Consider the following 22,232-nt stretch of genomic DNA (forward strand, 5'->3'; position numbering starts at 1 on the left):
CCACAAAGGGCAGTCACCGAGACTGTGGAGGCAGAAAGCAGTCAGACATCAGAAGGATATCTATATTTGAGTATGAGGATTTTCTCAACAAGTACACCATATTCCACACACATCCCAGAAGAGTACTGTTACTATTTAGCTCTTTAGTACTGTAACTAATTAGCTCCTATATGGCCTCTACACTAACCTTGCAAACAAGTTCTTTCTACTACTAACTTCTACTACAAGAATCTGCCTAAGGGTGCCTTCACACCTACCGGATCCACAGCGGATCTCACTTCTGCGGATTCAAAGCGAGAACCGCTGCGGATCCGGTATCAATTCACCCCTATGATAGCACATATTCGCAGCGGGATTAACATCCCGCTGTGAATATGTGCTTTAACTCCCTGGTGCCCACAGCCCCGCCGTCGCATCCCCCATCCCCGGCACATCCCCCCCATCCTGGCCACATCCCCCTATCAGCCCATCTCCGGCCCGCCGCTGCGAGCATACATTACCTGCTTGGCGGCAAGGCTGCAGTGAGGCTCCCGGCTACGGTCCCGCTCAGCTGATCTGAGCGGGACCGGAGCTGGCAGCCTCACTGCAGGCGTGCCGCCGAGCAGGTACTGTATGCTCTCAGCAGCGGGATGCGGGCAGCGGTGGGCTAATGGGGGGATAAGGCTGGGATGGGGGGGATGTGCCGCCGCCGGGGATGGGGGATGCGACGGCGGGGCTGCGGGCACCAGGGAGTTAAAGCACATATTCACAGCGGGATGTTAATCCCGCTGCGAATATGTGCTATCATAGGGGTGAATTGATACCGGATCCGCAGCGGTTCTCGCTTCGAATCCGCAGAAGTGAGATCCGCTGTGGATCCGGTAGGTGTGATGGCACCCTAAAGTAGTATTGTTGTATTTTTGCACTAGCACATGTGAGCTGTATTTTTCTGTTTGCACTATTTTGCATTGCACGGAATCTGTTTCAAGTAAAGTTAAACTACTGGATAAGTAAGGACTCTGTCATCACTTATGCTGCACCTACATCTGCACCTCACACAAGGTCTGGTGCCTGTGTGTCTGGGCGTGGGTATTACCACTCTTGGCCACCGTGACAAGTTGCCCTAAAACACCGGAGCCCATCAGCTAGTTCAACGCCAGCATCCTGCCCCCGGGCCATGATAGTTATCGAACCGTAGTGTTCAGCCTAATATTGTACAAAGATATAGTCAGGTTGTTGGCATTCTTCCCACAGTGATTTCATCAAGTTTCCCAGGATTAAGCTTTATTGAAAGACAAGTAAGAAACCAGTTAATGCTTACTGAGTAAAATGTTTATGTTCATGATCTCAAGTAGTAGTCGTGTGCCACGTGCACGAGTGTATTACTTCTGAAGATTCTTAAACGTTGCCCATTACAACACAACCAATCTCACTGTAAAACTTTCTCTTTGAGGCCTTACATGGGCCGAAGTTCTATAAATGTTGCATCATTGATATCCCTTGTGCCTCATTTTTCATGTACATTAGGGTTCATATTCCAATTTAGATTCAGCACAGTCATAAAGTATGCATCCAGTGCATCCCCAGCGCCTCCATCTCCCTGACCCCAGCCCCTTCCACACAAGCTCTGGGGTTTCAAGATGACAGTTCAGATGCTTCCAAGTTCAATGAATCTTTCAGTTCTTTAGCGCTTTGAATATTCCAAGCTCTTTGAAATGTCCTCATCTTCTTCCTGCCAATAAATAAAACTGGTTAATAATTGAATTTCTAGGGGAAAGAAATGGACATACAGTAAAATGATCGCTTAAATGTTAAAATATTTCTTAAAAATACAATATAAAAAAATACAATATATTATATAGGTTGTAGGTTAAAGGAAGGTAATGGGCCACAGCAGAATCTTTTTATTTATCGGTTCCAATGGTAAGTAGTGTTCAACACTAGTGGTTAGCGCTGAAGCCTTGCAGTGCTGGGGTCCTGGGTTCAATCCCACCAAGAGTAACACCTGCAAGGAGTTTCTATGATCTCCCTGTGTTTTCCTCGGGTACTCTGTTTTTCTCCCACACCTAAAAACATACGGATAGGTGAATTTATATTGTGAGTCCTAATTGGGACAGGGACCAAAAATTATCTAATTTATGTGAAGTGCTGCGGAATCAGTTGGCGCTGTATAACTAAAGGAATTAAAAAGGGTTAAGTGTCAGGATTTCCTCCTCTAGTAAAGGGAGCGATGGAACTTCTTTTAATGCGAAATCCGATAAAAAAAAAATACTGCCATGTCGTAGGTGAAATGATCAAACAGGTGATGGTTGATCTCGGACCACCACTGACAAACAGAACGCTAAACGTCTTTGGTTCATGTCAGGCCTTTTGTTACAGTATTGGGTCTGATATTTAGTAACATAAATCTCTGAGCAGTGTAAAAGGGCTGAAAGCAATCTTTACATCTCTTCTATTCTGAAAATCCATAGCGGTCACAGACCTCAAACACTAAAAAGTGTTAGTATTGGCTGCAGAAATCAATCAGATCACTACTTCTTTTCAGATCAGCTCTGAAATTATTATTAAATTCGGACTGGTTGCTTAGGGCAGTATGTGATGTTTTACTATAGGAATCATTCTGTAAGCTTTAGTAATAACTGTATAACAGTGCTGTATATATCAGCTCTATACAATGAATAAATAATTAGATAATGATCATGAGCCCTCCGGGGATAACACTTACCAACCATCTGCTACTATAGGCTCTGTGCCTCACCAGAAGAGAATATAAAACTGTAGTGATAGAATGACATACGAGAGCGGTGTGTAAAGTATATTGTCGATATGTTTACCTTTTCATCTCCACTAACCCCTCCAGCTCTTTAGATTTACAAGCCGCTTTCTTTAAAACTTCCTGGGGGACGTCTGCCAGTTTAGCAACGTTCAATCCATAACTCCTTGCAGCAACTCCTCGAGTTATCTGATACAAAAATGTGATGTACTCGGGCTTAGCCGCCACTTCACACTCTGTAGAATCAGAAAGACATACATGGTTATTCACACATAACAGAAACATATGGACAATATACAGGAAATGTCTGGAGAACAGTATGTGTATTTTATTTATTAATAATGAGAAAAAAAAGATGGCTAAAAAATCCATAAAGTGACTTCTTTAGGAGTTACCCAAGTATATTATGTGGCTCCTGCCATGGCAGACCATGCCGGTCCATAAGTTACATTAAAAATACAAGGCTAGCGGCAATGTTTGTGAGGTATATAGGGGTAGGCCAACTATCAGCTTTCTGTAATACTATGTACTATAGATTTCAGTTGTTGGCTGGGTAAACTTTCTAGACATCCAGTCTAAATAACATCTGTGCTGTAGTTTCCATTTAAATGACAAGACAAAAAACCTATTGCATTCAGTGTTTTGTGTCCTGTTATAATCCAGTAAAATGATGGACATCAGATGGAAACACAATGGACCCATTAGGGTCGATGGGGACTTTTGGCATCTATTGGTGTCATGCAGCAAAGTGCCCAGTTCTGTTTATTGGTCTTGAGTGGAATCTATGAAGGAGGCCCTGGAACCTGGGCTTATCTCTCATGCCTTTCTTTGTAACTTTATACACTTCTGGCTCATTGTAGACATAAATGATAGAATTTCTTTGTTGGTCCTTGGTGATTATGTCAGATATATCTCTACCAATGTCCTACACATTAATATCTTGTATAATACTCTGTCGACCTACAATATGTAGCAATCTTCAGCTTTTGTGTCTCAGGCTTTCCTATGTGTCCACACCTTTCAGACCTACAGTGTGTCGCTGTTCCAACCTTTTTCTCTTAGTATTAAGATGCCTTTTGTGAGATCTGTTAAATGCATTTATACAGCGACTAACAAACCATATTTACTATAATTACATTGTAATATACATGCAACTGTTGTCTTCATAACCAAATTATGCGAGACAGTCATTTGCCTCTCAGGGGAGATAATTGTGTATTACTGCATTATTAGACATACAAATACCACCCCTACAGGTGATATGACTACTACCTCTAATGGGGATATGACTGTAGTTTATATATTTATAGGCTTGTATATACACCAGATTTGCCCTCAGATATGGCAGCATAAACCTACTGACAGAGTCCTGTAATTGCTTATCCCTTCTTTCCTTATTGTCTTTGTTTTTCTATTTTACAGTTTTTTTTAGTAGCGTATAGTTATTGCACCTTTGTATACATAATTTATTGTTATACGCTCACCATCCGTGCTCTACAGTCCTGAGACAAGACATTTCAAAGTAAATGAATGTTAAAATATTCTAAAAGGTAAATTATATTAGCGTTACCATTAATGTAATGTATTACTCCTCTTGTAAGCAACCACTTAAGGCTGGGGAGAGGTTGATTATAGTATTAACAGTATTTTTCATTAAGGTTAAACAGTGTCTGTTACCAAAGCATTCTATATTTTCCATGAGACGGCTATTTTAAAGCATAACAGTCATGTTTTTTTTTATTGCAGAAATCAGTAGTATAAGCAATTTTAAGAAACTCTGTAATAGGTTTCATTAGCCAAAAAAGCCTCCTTCTGTACTCAAGAAGCAATCTCCCAGCCTCCCCCCTGACTTCTTATCTGTGCATTATCAGGCAAACACGTCTTCATTACAGAGAAGCCAGTGAAGACGGGTTCTGCTCTTTCCATTCTATCCTTATGGAGGGGGGAGTGGCTGAGGGAGATGAGGGAGCAGGAAGAGGTGACATGAAGGTCAGCTGTTTGTAGACTCTCTGGGCACCTAAAACGCTAAATTCAGGTGTCAGAAAGGTCAGTGCTTATCTATGAACTTACTGAGAGAAGATTGCAGGGTGTTGTGCTTTGCAGAAATCCTCCGTGCTCAGTCACTCCTAACAGCCCCTCCCCTCTCCATAGCCACATAATGGAGGAAGAAATCCTGCTTCATCTGATGTGAGGGGGGAGGCTGGGAGATTGCTTTTTCAGTACAGAAGGAAACTTTTTTAATACATAAAACCTATTACAGAGTTTCTTAAAATCGCTTGTACTGTTGATATTTAATGTTTTCAGAAAAATGGCCCTGAAATGACAGTTACGCTTTAATGTATTAAAGGGGCACTGTCAGCAGGTTAGACAAATCACGGGGCGCCGAGAAGGAAGGTTTGTCTTTCTCTTTGGTGCTGTTAGCAGTGTAATCCTCATTCCAGAGCACAATTAGAAGCACTGTCCCACCCTCATTGCGGAAGATGGGCATATGCGGGGGGGGGCAGAGCAGTGCTCCAGACCGAGAATTAACCTGCTAACAGCACGAAAATGGCGCAGAGGAGGAAGGGAATAAACAAACCTTCCTCTTCGGCGCCCTGTGCGCAATAGGGGGCTATCAGCAGGTTACATTCATCTAACCTGCTGATCGTTTCCCTTTACTCCTCCTAATTTGCATCTGTGTTTCTTGCCAACAATGGCTGCTCATTGGAGTTTGTTGAAAGATTTACATCTGTCTGGCCCTCCCTGTAATTTACCAGCTTCCTCTACCTGGCCAATGCTTTACCAAGGGTGTAAAGTGCTGGAGGTAACACCGCAACTAAATGCAATGGCTGAAGGCCATAGTAGCAGAATTGTGCGGTCACCCCATATGTATTGTTCCCCTGAAAACCACAGACATTACAAAGGAAACCAAACTAAAAGTGGGGTCCATTGGATGCCAGTTGTATGCCGTCACGACACAGATGTGAACAGAACCTGGCAGATGCTCATGTATGAGGAAGGCCATACCAAAATCTGCCTCCACTACTTTATTCACATTTCTCTAGTTCCAAGAACCTGTAAAAACATTTACATACATATGCATGAATGCTATTATGATCTCTGTCTAAACTTTATGATCTCTGCCATTTTTAGGTTTGGTGTTCCAGTAAGAGCGCTCCACATACAATGGGTGTGCACCCCTAAAATACAGTAAATGTAACAGCCTTAATACAGGGGGCATACCAAAGAAACTGAGAGTGACTGGTTAGGCCATACAATGATAACACGTGTCATCATACCATGTTCATTCCCCTGCTCCTCATCAATAAAGAAAGCCATATGGTAATTTCCAACCACAGTAGGATAGCAGGCTTCCAATTCACACAATGGAGGGTAATGTGTGACAAAGAGTGTTAGTGATGTCACCTGAGGGAGAACAGACATTAAAACAACATTAAGAAAACTGTATAAGAACACAGGGTGCAGATAAAACACTTCTTGTGGAATAAATTAATCCTTATAATTCCTGTGGGAAATCATTGTTGTACTTTAACACTTCTACAACTGGCTATGCCATCATGGCCAATGCGTCCAGAGCACAATTTTGCGTTTATAGACGTTACATTCTAAAATGTTACTTTTGAATTTCTTCATCTAACCCCAAATATCTTATTTTGCAGGACACTTTTTCACAATGGGAGCAGTTATCGATTAATTTTAATACATAAACTATGGTTTTAAATGGTACCTGTCACAAAGTGCGCTGGACCTGATCGGCATGCAATCCCTTTGCCATCTGAATTTCAGGTATCAATGGAGATGACCACCAATTGGATCAGAATGTGGGTTGCATGCTGTACTGTCCAGCTATAGTCATCTCCATGAATACCCAAACTTCCTGCAGCAAATGGATTGCACACTGAACCCAATTAGCAGTTCCCATATCCATGGAGACTACCACACCAGGTCGGTACAGTTTGCAACCCACATTCTCATCCATTTAGGGTTTCGCACATTATAAACCCAGTGTGGTCATCTCCATTGTTACCAAAAGTATGCTTGAAGGAAAGATAGTTACCCCAATAATTCTATGTATAGCTCTGACCTGCATGAGCTTAAACCTTCAAACTCATTCTCAACAGTGTCAAGCATGCTACTACTCAGTTTGTAGATTTAGTTTAGCTTTATTTGTGCAAAGTGGGAGACTGCACAACAATTTTTGGACAGGTGCACGACAAAAAAATTGTGAAATGTTGCCACTCTACACTGGTAAATTTTCCAGTCAATGTTATCATAGATTTGTTAGGAACTGACTGATTATATAAAAAATAAGAAAACTTACATCTCTTATAATGTACTCCAGAGTTGCATATGCTATGGCAATCCCATCATGCGTACTTGTGCCTCTTCCCAATTCATCCAAAATGACAAGAGACCGAGGACTGGCTTGCTTTAATATCTCTGCTGTCTCAGTCAGTTCTTCCATAAAAGTGCTTCTTCCTCTATAGATATTATCGCCAGCACCCATTCTGTAAAATAAAAGCAGCTGTACATTTCTGGAAAAGTATGAATAAATGTGTGCCAACATAGTGTCTACTATACTGAGTATACCCTCTTTAGAGCTTACTAATAGATTTCCAGGAGGAACAAGGCTATGGGCACATAGTTATGTGGTCCCTATTTTCAGACTTAAAAAAGCGCCAATCTTTCAGGCATAAAACTGTGAAAATTTTAATATTTTCATTGTACTTTTCTAGCTATTTTTTAAACTTTTTTTTAAACCTTTTTTGTCACTGTAAATGCTATTGCTAATACAACTTGCGATTTTGCCATTTATTGGCCTATAAAGCATGGACACAGATTAATTTTTGCATTGTAAACTGCAGAAAAAGGACCTTGCATTTAAATTTATGGCTGTGAAATTTTAGGAAATAGGAACAATAAAATTCAATAACCAAAATACTGGAATAGGTTTATTATTATTATTTATTTATAAAGCGCACTTAATTCCAGAGCGCTACACAGGCGACAGGGGTAACAAAGAGGAACACTACAAGATCAAAACACATTACATGAAGGCAGATGGCAGACTGATACATGGGGAAGAGGACAAAAGCTACAAAAAAAAACAGTTAACTTTTTGCTCTGTAAATCTGGGTCACCGTGTGTAAACATAGCCTAACAAACTACATGTTTGGTGCAATATCCTTAATATTCATCTATATCTATATATAAATGTGCACTACAGTTTTGTCTAATCTTCCCCAGACCAGCAAACTAATAGTAAAAAAATATAGTAATAAAAAGGTTTTTTTTTTCAGTAAAAAAAAACCAGTCGAAAGCCATTTTGAAAATGCCAGCATCTCGATTACATGGAGTATGAAAAAAAGGCGCGAGTACAAACCAAATAACTTCACGGTCGGCCTTAAACATTGCTGCTAGCTAGGCTGCAGCTGAAGATACTGTGCCACACAAACACATGGGACGAAGCCATGATTGTGAAATGAATCGATCCATCAAAGTTTCCGCGCATCCTGCGTAGTTACGGTTGCACAATTTCCCCTGACTGCTTTGAAATCACAGCTGCAGAGTCGGTCACCACAGTCAGCGCGAGCCTCAGAGGAGCAGCTACCCGAGAAAAAGGATTTATGTGTAATGTCTGCAGGCAAACTACGAGAGATGTTCTGTTATCTTCTGCCGCGCTGACTCCACTGTAGTAGTGGTTCAGTGGATTAATAGTATTGAAAAGCGTTGGCGCATACACAACTAATTGGCTGAATGTGACAATTATTCTATTTATCTCCAAAATTACCAGGAAAGTTTCCTTATGAACAGGCAGCAGCGCTATACTGAGGGAGTCATTGAAGCAGGCTGCGGACGAGCTATGGAGTCTCAGGAAACCGCACAGTAGTAAAAAGTAGAGCAACTATGCACTTCAACTGTCACATATGTGAGGGACGGGTTATGTAAGCGTCCATTTACACAGAGAGATTATCTGACAGATTATCTGCCAAAGATTTGACGCCAAAGCCAGGAATGGATGTGAAAAGAGGAGAAATATGAGGCTTTCCTTTATGACCTGTTCCCTGTTTATAGTCTGTTTCTGGCTTTGGCTTTAAATCTTTGGCAGATAATCTGTCAGATAATCTTTCTGTGTAAATGGACCCTAAGTCTAGCTCTTTTACAGAGTTCATATATTACATTTGGATTTCCGACTATATCTTTTTACATAGGATTCAACAGATCATCACAAGTTGCTTTTTTCTCTAGCATATAACTAGAGTACAGACAGAGCAAGCTGTGATGTGCCATGTGTTCGAAGTCATGTGCCAACTGCAGGGTTGTCCAAGCCCTGGTCCTAGCTCTGATTCACTGCAGCCACACAGCGCTATAAATACAGAGCAGGGTCTATTCCTAATATAATATACAGTACTGGGGAATATGTCAGTATCTGGTTGCAGTATACTGCATTGTCTTTCTGCACAACAAAAATGGCATCAAACATTTCAAAATTTGCTAACTTGCAGCAAAACCTTATTCTTTAAAAGATAAGGTGGAAAGAGCTTGCGCTACATGTTTGCTTGTAACAATTATAATGTAGTCAGTTTATTCCCTCCAATATGTTTCTTGTATCTGGTTTAATCAGTAAATGCGGTGACACATTCTCTTTAGCTACATAAGTGGTGACAGGACATTATGTCTATAATAAAAATTTACGCTTCTATGACACATAAGGCCATGTTCACATGCTTCTGTGGCCGGTCTCTGAAAAGAATCATCCCAGCCGATACTGCAGTACCGGCCAAATGATCTTTCGGGCTGCAGAGTTCTGATGCGGGTGCATCCGTGCGCGCCCACATCAGAAGTCCGCACAGCACACAATAGAGCGTACAGCCTGAGCAGCTCGCTCTATTTTGTGAACTGACAGGGTTTTTTGCGGCCGGCTGGGATCCCATAGAGTACAAGGCAAGGTATCTTTTCGTGAAAAGTCCAGCCATTGTTGCCGATTGCAACAACGGCCATACTTTTACAAAAAAAATACATTGTGTGAACATAGCCTAAGACTGTATTAGGTCCCATGCATTCAAGCAGCAGGAAATGGCAGAAGAAAACATGCCCCTTCCGGATAAAACATATGCAAGACAGGTTAAGATGGGACAGGTTAAAAGTCAGGTACTAGGTAAGGGTGTACCAAGATTATTCTAGATATGATAAATCCCCCCAATAATGTTTAGGCTGGGTTCACACTACGTATATTTCAGTCAGTATTGTGGTCCTCATATTGCAACCAAAACCAGGAGTGGATTAAAAAACACAGAAATGCTATGTTCACACAATGATGAATTTGAGTGGATGGCCGCCATTTAATGGCAAATATTTGCTGTTATTTTAAAACAACGACTGTTGTATTGAAATAATGGCAGTTATTTACTGTTATATGGCGGCCATCCACTCAATTTCAACATTGTGTGAACAGATCCTTTCTGTGTTTTTAATCCACTCCTGGTTTTGGTTGCAATATGAGGACCACAATACTGACTGAAATATTCGTAGTGTGAACCCAGCCTGAAGATGTATACAATTTTTCACTCTGTGGCTAGTAGGCCTAACTCTGTATTATACAGGGCTTAAGCTATTCATGATTTATTACTTCTGACAAGGAACAATGTAAATGTATTGTAGCCCTGCTCCCCATTCATGTATGCATACTTTTCGGATCAGATATTCCCAGAAGTATTACTTTAACAAGACTGCGTGTTCTCTGGTTACTTGCTACCACTTTGTTTGGCTGCTCACCCAATTTAGAATGATTCAACAGGGATTCTATAGGAAATATAAAGCACAGATTACAAAACAAACCGAACCCTGATGTGACTATCATACAGTATATGAATATGCAGATTGAAACACAACCATCAATACGCAGCATGGCGCACGTTTTCCGGTGATGGGATGTACTATATGTTACATGAGCTTTGAGTACTACAATCCTTTATAGTTGGTTTATTCGGAATATCAAATATTTCAAGGATTATTTCAAAGCATTTTGAGGCTGTGAAGTATAGTATATGCTGGTGTATAAGGACAAACCAGCTTCTCAATATTAGCCAAAAAATAGCTCCTTCTATCATTTGTAATATCCTTGAAAGACGCATTTCACTTGTGCTACACTGCTGTAATCTACTGTAACTATATACTACTAATATAAACAATATAATTCCTTAAATTCAGACAATTATTAGTCATCTATCACAAATAGCACTGTCGGGCTCACTTCACACATAGTACTTTGGACAGTATTTTTCGTTGAAGCAATTAGTGGGTCCAAAACAAAGGTGCAAATCTTTCCATTATAGTTTTTTTTTGTGTCTTTTCCACTCCTGATTTTGGTTTAAGATACTACATGTGAGGTCTTACCGTTCCAAGCTTCGAGAAGCTGTTCTGTTTTTTTGCCATAAGTACCATCTCGCTGGGTGATCAATGTGCACCATTAAGGTTTTTGAAAAAGTCAGACATTCTAGCAGATTACTATACTTAGTGCTCCTATGAGTTATTATCACACCCTTCTGCCATTCAAGTAGTATTATTAAAGGGGTTATTCACCTAATAGCTAAAAAATTAAATGCTCCCAAACATAACTGGTCTTGCTCAACCAGTCCCACTGAGTATGTTGAGCCATCTCCTGTCGTTATAGCTGCTGCCATTACTGAGTTACAAGTTTTTCTAAAAGACGATCTATATCCAAGATGGAGTCAGCCAGGAAACTAAATTTCCCTCATGCATTTCCTTGATTAGTCCATTTGTGAACTCGCCCCCTTAGCTTTCTTTCTCACTACTGTCATTACTATGGCACAGTAAACACAGGACTGTTTTTTCACTGATTTTGTATCACATTACCCAATGTATTCCATACTAGCTGATGACGGACACAACTCCTACAACAAGGACAACAATGTAATCAATAGTAATCTTTATTATTAAATTCACATAAAATCTTCAGACAAACGATAATAAAAAAGCCATAATAGCCATGCACATGGGACAAGTAATACACAGGAAATATTGAACAGTATTGCACAAGATCCAGTAAACCAGTTATGTAACAATCTATTATTATTGGTTCATTGCACAATTCCCTTCATGGAGATTATAAATATATTGCACAAGACCCAGTGGCAACAAGAGGAATTAATAAAGAAGGGTGAAATCACATAAAATGTATAATACCTGTGGTCAAGGTGTGTGTCAATAGACAGCTAACCCGGCCCACAAAGAGGAGATCACATGACCTGTGTCTACAAAGGGAGAGGAAAAGCGGTAGCAGCGTGTTGTCAGAGTGGGCACAGAGAAGATGATTTTAGACACCCAGAACGGGTAAGTATGAGAAAAAAAAGGGAATTGTCTGAGTATGATCTAGCATGTGACTATTCTCCCGTCTTGCCCTTCTGTTACCTGGGATATGTAGTTCTACTTCTGTTCCTGTTTATTGGTTGTGACTGGTGGCCCCATCTAACCATGCTCCAGTCCTTATCTATGCTAAGTTCATTGCCCCCACCCCCCACCCCCCACCTCCCAATTTAACCTTGAGAAAGATGACAACTACATTTGGGGGAAACTGATGTGTCAGAGTTAAGCTGTGAACAATAACTGGAACATGCAAACTTCCTAGAAATAACTGTAGTTGCTACCATTGTATTGAGGCAAGGAACCTTATAATACTGTTTTGGCGTAAGAACGCTTACCCTTCTGGTTCTGAACATTGACTACAACTTACAAGGTGGCGCACTATGTGGAGAATGACCTTTCCAGATGTGTCCATTAGCGAAAAAAATAATTAGCACAAGGCTCCAGTACGCAGCTTTTCTGCTTGTCGCCTAAACTGTACAAGGTAAAAACTAAAGTTGTAATCTTTATACAGAGGCTTGGAACAAATTCTAAGTAACACATTTAACTCACAAAACAATAATATGCTGTGATGGGAACCAGTAGTGGATTACAATAGCTCCTGGGGGGCACATGGCCACCAAAAATGACTTATACTTTCAATGGTGTATTGTCTCCGGACTACAGTTTTGCCATGATTTGCAAAAAAAAAAAAAAACAAAAAAACAACGCTGTTTTTTTACCACAATTTTGCACAATTCAGGGCATCCTGAAATTATCTGTCCTGTACTATGAACACCACACTAGTGCTACCATAGTTACAGTGGGGTGGGGGCCCAGGCTTGGTGAACAGCCCGGGGCCTATAGTAAAGTTAATCCGTCCCTGATGGGAACATAAAACTGCTTGTTGCATAGAAATACATTTCCCTGAAGAAATTCAGGGATTTAAAGGGAAACCAACAGCAACTTTATACAACATGCTGTTATGTATGTAGAGGCGTTCTGATGCAGATTCTAGAGATATCTTTTCTCTTCCCATCAGTTGCAGTTTTTTTGTAACTTATTTTTTAAAAACTAATACGTAAATAAGGTCCTTTCCCAGTGCACTGGCCTGCCTGCTTCTTCTGTGCCGCCTATTTATACATGTCTATATCATAAAAATGAAAGTCTGTCTGTCTGTCCTTCTGTCTGTCTGTCTGTCTGTCTGTCCTATATAGACTTCCAAACGCCTGAACCGTTTGACCCCAAATTTGGCACACAGATACATTGGGTGCCCGGGAAGGTTTTAGCGAAGGTCCCGTCCCCGCCACATGTACAGGAGGGGGAGGAGGAGAGCGGCGCCCCATAGAGATGAATTGGAAAATCTCCACACTGCACACAGGAGATATAATTAGCTGCAGCTGCCCAGAGAAAATATCAGTTGGGAGCCTTAGCAACCAATAGGATTACTGCTTTCATTTTCACAGGGAGCAATGGTTGCTAGGGAAGCTGCCTCACAACATCCACAGTAATAACTGGTAGACCCCCTACTCCAACTATACAGTACATGTATACAGGATATTACAGGTATGCAGGACCCCCTACTCCTATGATACAGTACATGTATACAGGGCAGTATTACCAGCTGCTGCTCCCCTAAGCACTAAACCTGAAGACGGCCCATCCTTACTCACCAATTAGCATCAGGACTGGTAGGTAATAGCTCCACACGCCACATTTAACACCGCCACACCAGACCTGACCAATACCACCATACTGTGACTGGATAACACTGCCATAGCAGACCTGACCAATACTGCCATACTGTGACTGGATAACACCGTCATACCATACCAAATAAGACTGCCACACCAGACCTGACCAATACCGCCACACTGTGACTGGATACCACCGCCATACCAGACCTGACCAATACCGCCATACTGTGAATGGATAACACCGCCATACCAGACCTGACCAATACCGCCATACTTTGAATGGATAACACCGCCACACCAGACCTGACCAATACCGCCATACTGTGACTGGATAACACCGCCATACCAGACCTGACCAATACCGACACACTGTGACTGGATAACACCGCCATACCAGACCTGACCAATACCGACACACTGTGACTGGATAACACCGCCATACCAGACCTGACCAATACCACCATACTGTGACTGGATAACACTGCTATACCAGACCTTACCAATACCACCATACTGTGACTGGATGAATCTGCCATACCAGACCTGACCAAAACCACCATACTGTGACTGGATAACACTGCCATACCAGACCTGACCAATACCACCATACTGTGACTGGATAACACTGCCACAGCACCTCCACCAACTCTATACTACAGGTATACAGAACCCCAAACTATACGCTACAGGTATACAGGACCCCAAAACTATACACTACAGGTATACAGCACCTCCACCAACTCTATACTACAGGTATACAGGACCCTCTATACACACTGACACTTTATACCCGGGCAGCGCCGGGTACATTTTCTAGTATACAATAATGATGTCTTTTTCCCTTGACCCAAGATCCCAAGCACGATTTTTGACATTTCTGACTATGGTAAAACATCTTAAGGGTACAAACACACACACCGTATATGCAGCAGATACGCAGCAGATTTGATGGTGCAGATTTGATGCTGTGTTCAGTTACTTAGATGTAATCTGCTGCGTATTTGCTGCGTATCGCAGCAGTAAATACGCTGCATATATGGTGTGTTTGTTTGTACCCTTAGGGTGCATTTACATGCAACGGATCTGAAGCGGATTTCTCGCTGTGAATTTACAGCGACATCCGCTGCGGATCCCTGCCCTGTACACTCTGGGCAGACAAACTCGCAGCAGGATGTCAGCAGCCCGCCCGTTGCCGAAATGTATACATCACCTGCTTACCACCCTGGCTTGCTTTGGGGCTACTGGCGTCTTCACATCCCGCTAAGACAATCAGCGTGCTGTGGCTTAGCAGCGCTCTGATTGGCTGAGCGGGATGTGCTGGAAACTCCGCAGCAAGCCGGAGCGGGGAGAAGGTGATGTATATGCTCCGGCGGCGGGGGGTTAATGGGGCGGGCTGCTGACATACAGCGGGATGTCCATCCTGCTGCGAGTTTGTCTGCCCAGAGTGTACAGGGCAGGGATCCGCAGCGGATCTCTCTGCGAATTCGCAGCAAGAAATCCGCTGCAGATCCGTTACGTGTGAACGCACCAGTGAGTAGACCCAGCCTCAATAAAGTCTCCCATACAATGCACTCACCATGAGGGGGAGGGGATCCTCTGCTTCTCTGTCACTACACACCCTAAAAAAAGCATCAGCATCAAGAGGACATTAAAGAGCAAAAGAGCAGTCTAAGGGTCCTTTATCAGGAAAAGATTATCCGCTATGAGAGTTCCTAGAAATGCTCATTCAGCCAATAATCGGAAAAGTCTGCCTGTCAGCTCATCGCAACTTTTGTGCGCAGGTCCATAACAATGAATGTTAATAGCAGTGACCATTTAAAGCACAGACAACCCTTTTAGTACAAGAGCCACCATGGCAGGCTGACTACTGAGAACCCAACCAGTAGAAGCTTGGGACACTTTGCCAAGGAGAGTGCAGTTGGTTGCTCACTTTTGTATTACTTCTAAAATTTTACCTTGTAAAGATTCCATCCACCGTGCCAACAGTGACTTCTTCTGCAGGGACATAGGAGCCCATTTGTGCCATGATGGTGATTAGGGCCACTTGTTTAATGTATGAACTCTTTCCACCCATGTTAGGTCCGGTGATTATCATGACTCTCTCCATGTCTGCCTACATAGAAGTGAGGAACCAGGTTTATTATTCCAGCAGTTACAAAATGCCCAAAATACAGAAATAGTCACTGAAGCCCTGTAGCTATACTCTAGTGGTAGCATTGAGGTAAACAAGACATTACTTCTTTCTTTGTCTAAAGATTAGTCATAGGTATAGACTATTAAGAAATAATATCAATATCTACCCTATAGAAAGACAGATGTGTTCACAACGGCACAAGGGTTTGCTGAGAGTCCTCCCATATGTTATAGATTGACACAGTGAAAAGGGGACTGCACACGTGGTAAAAGTCATCATGGTACCATTGATGTTAATGTGCACAGAAGAGCCAAACAAAACCTGGAGGTAGTGTAGTATGAAAAAGTCTTTACTTGGTAAAATATTTTTTCCACAGTATGAAAGACAAAGTGTCTTAAGAATACAACAAACAGCTTTGGCTGAAGCAGGGATTACCCTTTTAAGGTGCAGAAAAACAGTGGGGCCTTTGCAGGTTCTAGACTTTGCTGTAATTCACACTTTAACACTAGTTCCAAGTCTCAACTGGTCGGATCTCTGTGAATGCCAATAGTTTTTATTCACCCATCCCCCTCATTTCTCCATAAACTAGAAAGAATTGAGATAGGTTCTCTACTAGGTCTATTAAAGCCATAGAAATCCTGGTTTAGGCCCAACTATGGAATAAGGGGGACAGGATACTTCACTCTCTTCCCCGCTCTACACTACTTACCCAGCTCTACCAGTAGTACCGAGAGCAAGTGCCTTTTCAAGCTTGACTGTTCCCCTTGTAGGTGCAATATACAGCAGAAATAATGAGGGCAATACTACATTTCTGGATATACAACATATAGTCCAGCACCTCAAATGGTATAATAAAAAACAACTTTATTTCTTAAAGGCAGTACATCCTTGAAGAAATAAAAGTTGATTTTCTACCATTTGACGTGCTGGACTATATATTGTATATCCATTTAACTCTGTTTCGGGTTTCCTGTGCATCGGAAGGAAGGAAGGAGCAGGTGAGCTGACCAAGGGTGATTGATAGTATAGCATTTCTGTTATGTATTTGCTAGCTATAATGGATGCATAATAGTCTCATTCAATAGTGTTACTAGGTTGTAGTAGGAAGAGGGATGACTGTGACTCAAAATTTGTTTCCTCTGGGACGAATGAAACTTCTGTAAAGGGAATCACGCCCAGATAGGTGTGATGACAGTGGTGCTCTTCCACTGGCAGTGAAAGGCAAGACCGTCCCGATGCCTAGAAGATATGACGCGGGAAATAATAAATGTTGGGTTTTGCTGGATAGCTGTCCAAATACACTCACCGGCCACTTTATTAGGTACACCATGCTAGTAACGGGTTGGACCCCCTTTTGCCTTCAGAACTGCCTCAATTCTTTGTGGCATAGATTCAACAAGGTGCTGGAAACATTCCTCGGAGATTTTGGTCCATATTGACATGATGGCATCACACAGTTGCCGCAGATTTGTCTGCTGCACAAATCATGATGCGAATCTCCCGTTCCACCACATCCCAAAGATGCTCTATTGGATTGAGATCTGGTGACTGTGGAGGCCATTTGAGTACAGTGAACTCATTGTCATGTTCAAGAAACCAGTCTGAGATGATTCTAGCTTTATGACATGGCGCATTATCCTGCTGAAAGTAGCCATCAGATGTTGGGTACATTGTGGTCATAAAGGGATGGACATGGTCAGCAACAATACTCAGGTAGGCTGTGGCGTTGCAACGATGCTCAATTGGTACCAAGGGGCCCAAAGAGTGCCAAGAAAATATTCCCCACACCATGACACCACCACCACCAGCCTGAACCGTTGATACAAGGCAGGATGGATCCATGCTTTCATGTTGTTGACGCCAAATTCTGAGGTACCATCCAAATGTAGCAGCAGAAATCGAGACTCATCAGACCAGGCAACGTTTTTCCAATCTTCTACTGTCCAATTTCGATGAGCTTGTGCAAATTGTAGCCTCAGTTTCCTGTTCTTAGCTGAAAGGAGTGGCACCCGGTGTGGTCTTCTGCTGCTGTAGCCCATCTGCCTCAAAGTTCGACGTACTGTGTGTTCAGAGATGCTCTTCTGCCTACCTTGGTTGTAACGGTTGGCTATTTGAGTCACTGTTGCCTTTCTATCAGCTCGAACCAGTCTGCCCATTCTCCTCTGACCTCTGGCATTAACAAGGCATTTCCGCCCACAGAACTGCCGCTCACTGGATGTTTTTTCTTTTTTGGACCATTCTCTGTAAACCCTAGAGATGGTTGTGCGTGAAAATCCCAGTAGATCAGCAGTTTCTGAAATACTCAGACCAGCCCTTCTGGCACCAACAACCATGCCACGTTCAAAGGCCCTCAAATCACCTTTCTTCCCCATACTGATGCTCGGTTTGAACTGCAGGAGATTGTCTTAACCATGTCTACATGCCGAAATGCACTGAATTGCCGCCATGTGATTGGCTGATTAGAAATTAAGTGGTAACGTGCAGTTGGACAGGTGTACCTAATAAAGTGGCCGGTGAGTGTATATGTCAAGAGACAGTAGCAAGAATTTTTAGCCTTATAGGCAAAATAGGTTGGTTCGTTCTCTTTAAACTAAATCTGTTGAAACTGCAACTTCTGTGTCACCATGGGAAGCCCTTGTACACACTGCAAACAAACAGATGTTCATGTATCGTGCTTTACCAATGTCATGTATCAGATTAGGTGGTATATACAGTTTCTTAAGGGGCTTTAGGGTCAACATCCCACTGAAGGGTGAGGGTGAAACATCTATCTACTGATGTCCAGCTTTACCATTACAGATCTAGAACAATGTGTTGCTTTAGAACATTTCCAAATGTTCTACTGCCATGTAGTCACATATGTAGCCAGACATGCTCCCTCGGCTGATCGTTATCTTCTATTATACGTAACGATTATCGGCCAATAATTACCTTGCTGTGTAGGGTTAACGCATACAAGATGACCAAGGCTACATCTGTACACAGCACTTTCCCTTACGTCCTAAGCATCAGCACAAATGGGGAAGATTCTATCTCCCTGCAATGATAGGACAGATGGTAACAAGCAATTAAAGACTTAATTGAACCCCGCCTATAAGAACCTGGCCTAACTTAGGCTCCTTGTGTTTTTTCCTGTCCTCCTGTGGGACAGGTGGTAGAAGAGGGAAGCAGGCTCAGGCCTATGTTTGTGTCTTTCTTTCCTTTCCAATGATTCTTCCTTTCCACATGGTCGTGTGGAGAGGGGGAGTTTGTAGAAGGTGTTTGAAGTAAAAGCTTGGCGTTCTCTCCTGATGCTAATTCCATAGGAATAATCTGGAGGCTTCTGTATACCCTCAGTTAATAACTCAAGAGGGCAGGCTTGTCCGAAGCTTGACTGCCATCAACAAGATGGAAATTCATGTGCTGTCAATGTGGTGACCACTCTTCTGCAGTCCAGAGCCACAACTGTCTACAGAACCTACCTGAAGGTAAAGAAGATGTTTGAAGCCTGGTGGGTTAAAGTCTCTTCCACATTTCCATTGTTACAATCCATTTCTTCAGAATGGTTTAAAGAAGAGATTAAACATCAGAGTTTACATCTCTGTGATCCTAGACAGAAGATTTATCAAGGCCACTGAGAGAATTGGGCCTACTATCTCGGACACATCCCCAGCTGGGATTTGGAACTCTTAGTGGATCAGCTCTGTGAGACTTTGCCAGTTGATTTCTTGTCTCAGAAAATCTGCTTTCTGTCCGTTGTTACCTCAGCAAATCGGGTAAGTAAAATTCCAGCACTGGGGCGTCGGAGCCCTGCCTTATTTTTCTGTAGGATTGAGTGTTGGTGAGAATTTTACCTTAAGGTTGCATCTTTAATTTAAAACAAATCGACAGATTGAGTTGCCTTTGTTACTGCTGAAACCCTTCAATGAAGAAGAGTTGAAGAAAAGCAAGAATCTGCAAATCCTTGAAGTCTAAGTGGATAATACAGCCCAGTCAGTATTCTACCAGAAAAGCAGGTTTAAAGTACCTCTGCCTATTAGAGCACCCTTTACAAGGGCAATGTCCACGAATTCTGTACTTGACAAAATCTGCATGACTGCTTCTTGCTTATAGACTGGACATTAGGTCATACGAACAACCTTCAGAAGAAGTGTGGTTATGGCAAATAAATGTCCCCTCCCCTTCTTATGTGGCTTGCTACATCCCCATTCGTGCTGATGCTTAGGACGTAAGGGAAAGGGTAATTTTTTACTTACCGTAAATTATCTTTCCTGTAGTCCTAAGCAGCAGCACGGAATACTCTCCCAAATGTTTTCTTAAGTATTGTCGTTAGAATTACACAAGCAGCCTAAGTTAGGCCAGGTTCTTATAGGCGGGGTTCAATTAAGTCTTTAATTGCTTGTTACCATCTGTCCTATCATTGCAGGGAGATAGAATCTTCCCCATTCGTGCTGCTGCTTAGGACTACAAGAAAGATAATTTACGGTAAGTAAAAAATTACCCTTTATATACCACTTTGTGATGGTACAATAGTCTACATCCGCATACAAGTATACTTTAGAAGAACTTATAATGGTAAGCTAAAAAACAGGTATTCTGAAAACATTATGAAAGTGCCAGTGAAGCATTGAAAATGTAGGCTGCTCCTCTCCATAGCAACTGATTTTCCACAAGAATTCTACATTAATATGGAAATAGAAACACATAAATGTCAAGTTTGCACTTTACAGACAACTGCAAAGTAAGTCTATTATATCAGATAATACATTTACCGCCACTTGCTTTAAATAAAACGCTGGTAATTGAATGTATCCATCTATGAACAACTTCCCGATTCCGATAACACGGCATCAAAGCTCTTTAAATATCCTTTTTTTCTTGACATTTTGTAAACTTAAGATTCTGTTTGTTATTTATGAATGGATGTGGCAGAAGACCAGGATCACTGGTTCACAAGAGATTCTTAATCTACACTGACAAAGACGTGTCCACTCAACTTTCCATAAAATGTGTTAAAGGAGTTATACCACATATAAAAAGTAGGATAGGGAATACCAGGAGATTAGAGGTGGTCTGACCGCTGGGACCCCCACTGATTATGAGAGCGGAGGTGAAATTTCCCCTGGAATGAACCCAGTGCTGAGCTTGGCAATATTCTGTTGTTTAGTATAGACTAAGGGCCCTATTCCACCGGACGATTATCGTTCAGATTATTGTTAAATCGTTCAAATCTAAACGATAATCGTTCGGTTGAAATGCAGTTAACGATTAACGACCGAACGAGAAATCGTTGATGGCTTTATAAGACCTGGACCTATTTTTATCGTTGCTCGTTCACAAAACGTTCGCATTGAATAAGACATCGTTCGGTCGTTCGCAATAGATACGAACGCAATAGCGAATAAATAGTGAAAAAAACACTGATCGCAATTACGATCATAAGTAACGATTATCGTTCCATGGAAATGAGTGAACGTTTTCAGGTCTTTCGCAATAGCGGTCGTTTGAGATCGTTAATCGTTAACGATTATGCAAACAATAATTGTCCGGTGGAATAGGGCCCTAAATCAAGTGCTGACCATGCATGTGTGGTGCGCTACATTTATTCCAGGGGTCATTTCACCTCCATTCTCCTGATCGGTGGGTGTCCCCAGTGATCAGAACCCCACTAATCACCTAGTTATTAAAGTGGTACTCCGGAGGAAAAAATGTATCTTTCAAATCAACTGGTGTCAGAAAGTTATATACATTTGTAATGTACTGTAAGGGTGCGTTCACACCTACAGGATCTGCAGCAGATCTGCAGCAGATTTGATGCTGTGTTCAGTTATTTAAATGAAATCTGCTGCAGAAAATCAGCTGCAGATCCTGTAGGTGTGAACGCACCATCATTCTATTTACAAATATTAAACCTTACAGTACTTGTCAGCTGCTGTATGTTCTACAGGTGTATTATTTCCGGTCTGACATGGTGCTCTCTGCTGTCACCTTTGTCCATATCAGGGGATTTGCTGCTGCTCTGTACAGTACCTGTCACAGTCAGAGGCGTCAGCAGAGAGCACTGTGTCAGACTGAAAAGCATACACCACTTCCTGCAGGAGTTTGTCCTTCAATGAAAAGTTGATGGGTATTTTTATTGAAGGACAAACTATGTAACAAAGTTTGTGGAAACATAAGAGTGAACATGTTGTCCAGACATGACCAGGTATTAGTCCTCAGACCGGTTGTGATTGTGAGTTAAAGCAGGGTAAGGCATGTTGTCGGCCTCCCAATACCACTGACAGCAGGAGTCAGGCTCTACTGACTT

At 42.0% G+C, this 22,232-nt stretch overlaps 1 protein-coding gene across 3 annotated transcripts in view; it reads right to left on the bottom strand.

Annotated features, from left to right (window-relative positions):
• Nucleotides 1-1,246: 1,246 nt before the first annotated feature.
• MSH3 (mutS homolog 3) overlaps nt 1,247-22,232 on the bottom strand; it is a 103,879-nt gene continuing 82,893 nt past the window's right edge. For all 3 annotated transcript variants that reach the window (XM_069962845.1, XM_069962846.1, XM_069962844.1), the window contains exons 20-24: nt 15,768-15,925; nt 7,074-7,260; nt 6,031-6,157; nt 2,814-2,988; nt 1,247-1,711 (exon numbers count right to left, since the gene is read on the bottom strand). In XM_069962845.1, coding sequence (XP_069818946.1) covers nt 1,615-1,711; nt 2,814-2,988; nt 6,031-6,157; nt 7,074-7,260; nt 15,768-15,925 — 744 coding nt within the window. In that variant the 3' untranslated portion in view covers nt 1,247-1,614. The remainder of the gene's footprint in view (nt 1,712-2,813; nt 2,989-6,030; nt 6,158-7,073; nt 7,261-15,767; nt 15,926-22,232) is intronic.

Source organism: Dendropsophus ebraccatus, chromosome 3 (assembly GCF_027789765.1).
Source record: "Dendropsophus ebraccatus isolate aDenEbr1 chromosome 3, aDenEbr1.pat, whole genome shotgun sequence".
In the NCBI taxonomy this organism is placed as follows: domain Eukaryota; kingdom Metazoa; phylum Chordata; class Amphibia; order Anura; family Hylidae; genus Dendropsophus; species Dendropsophus ebraccatus.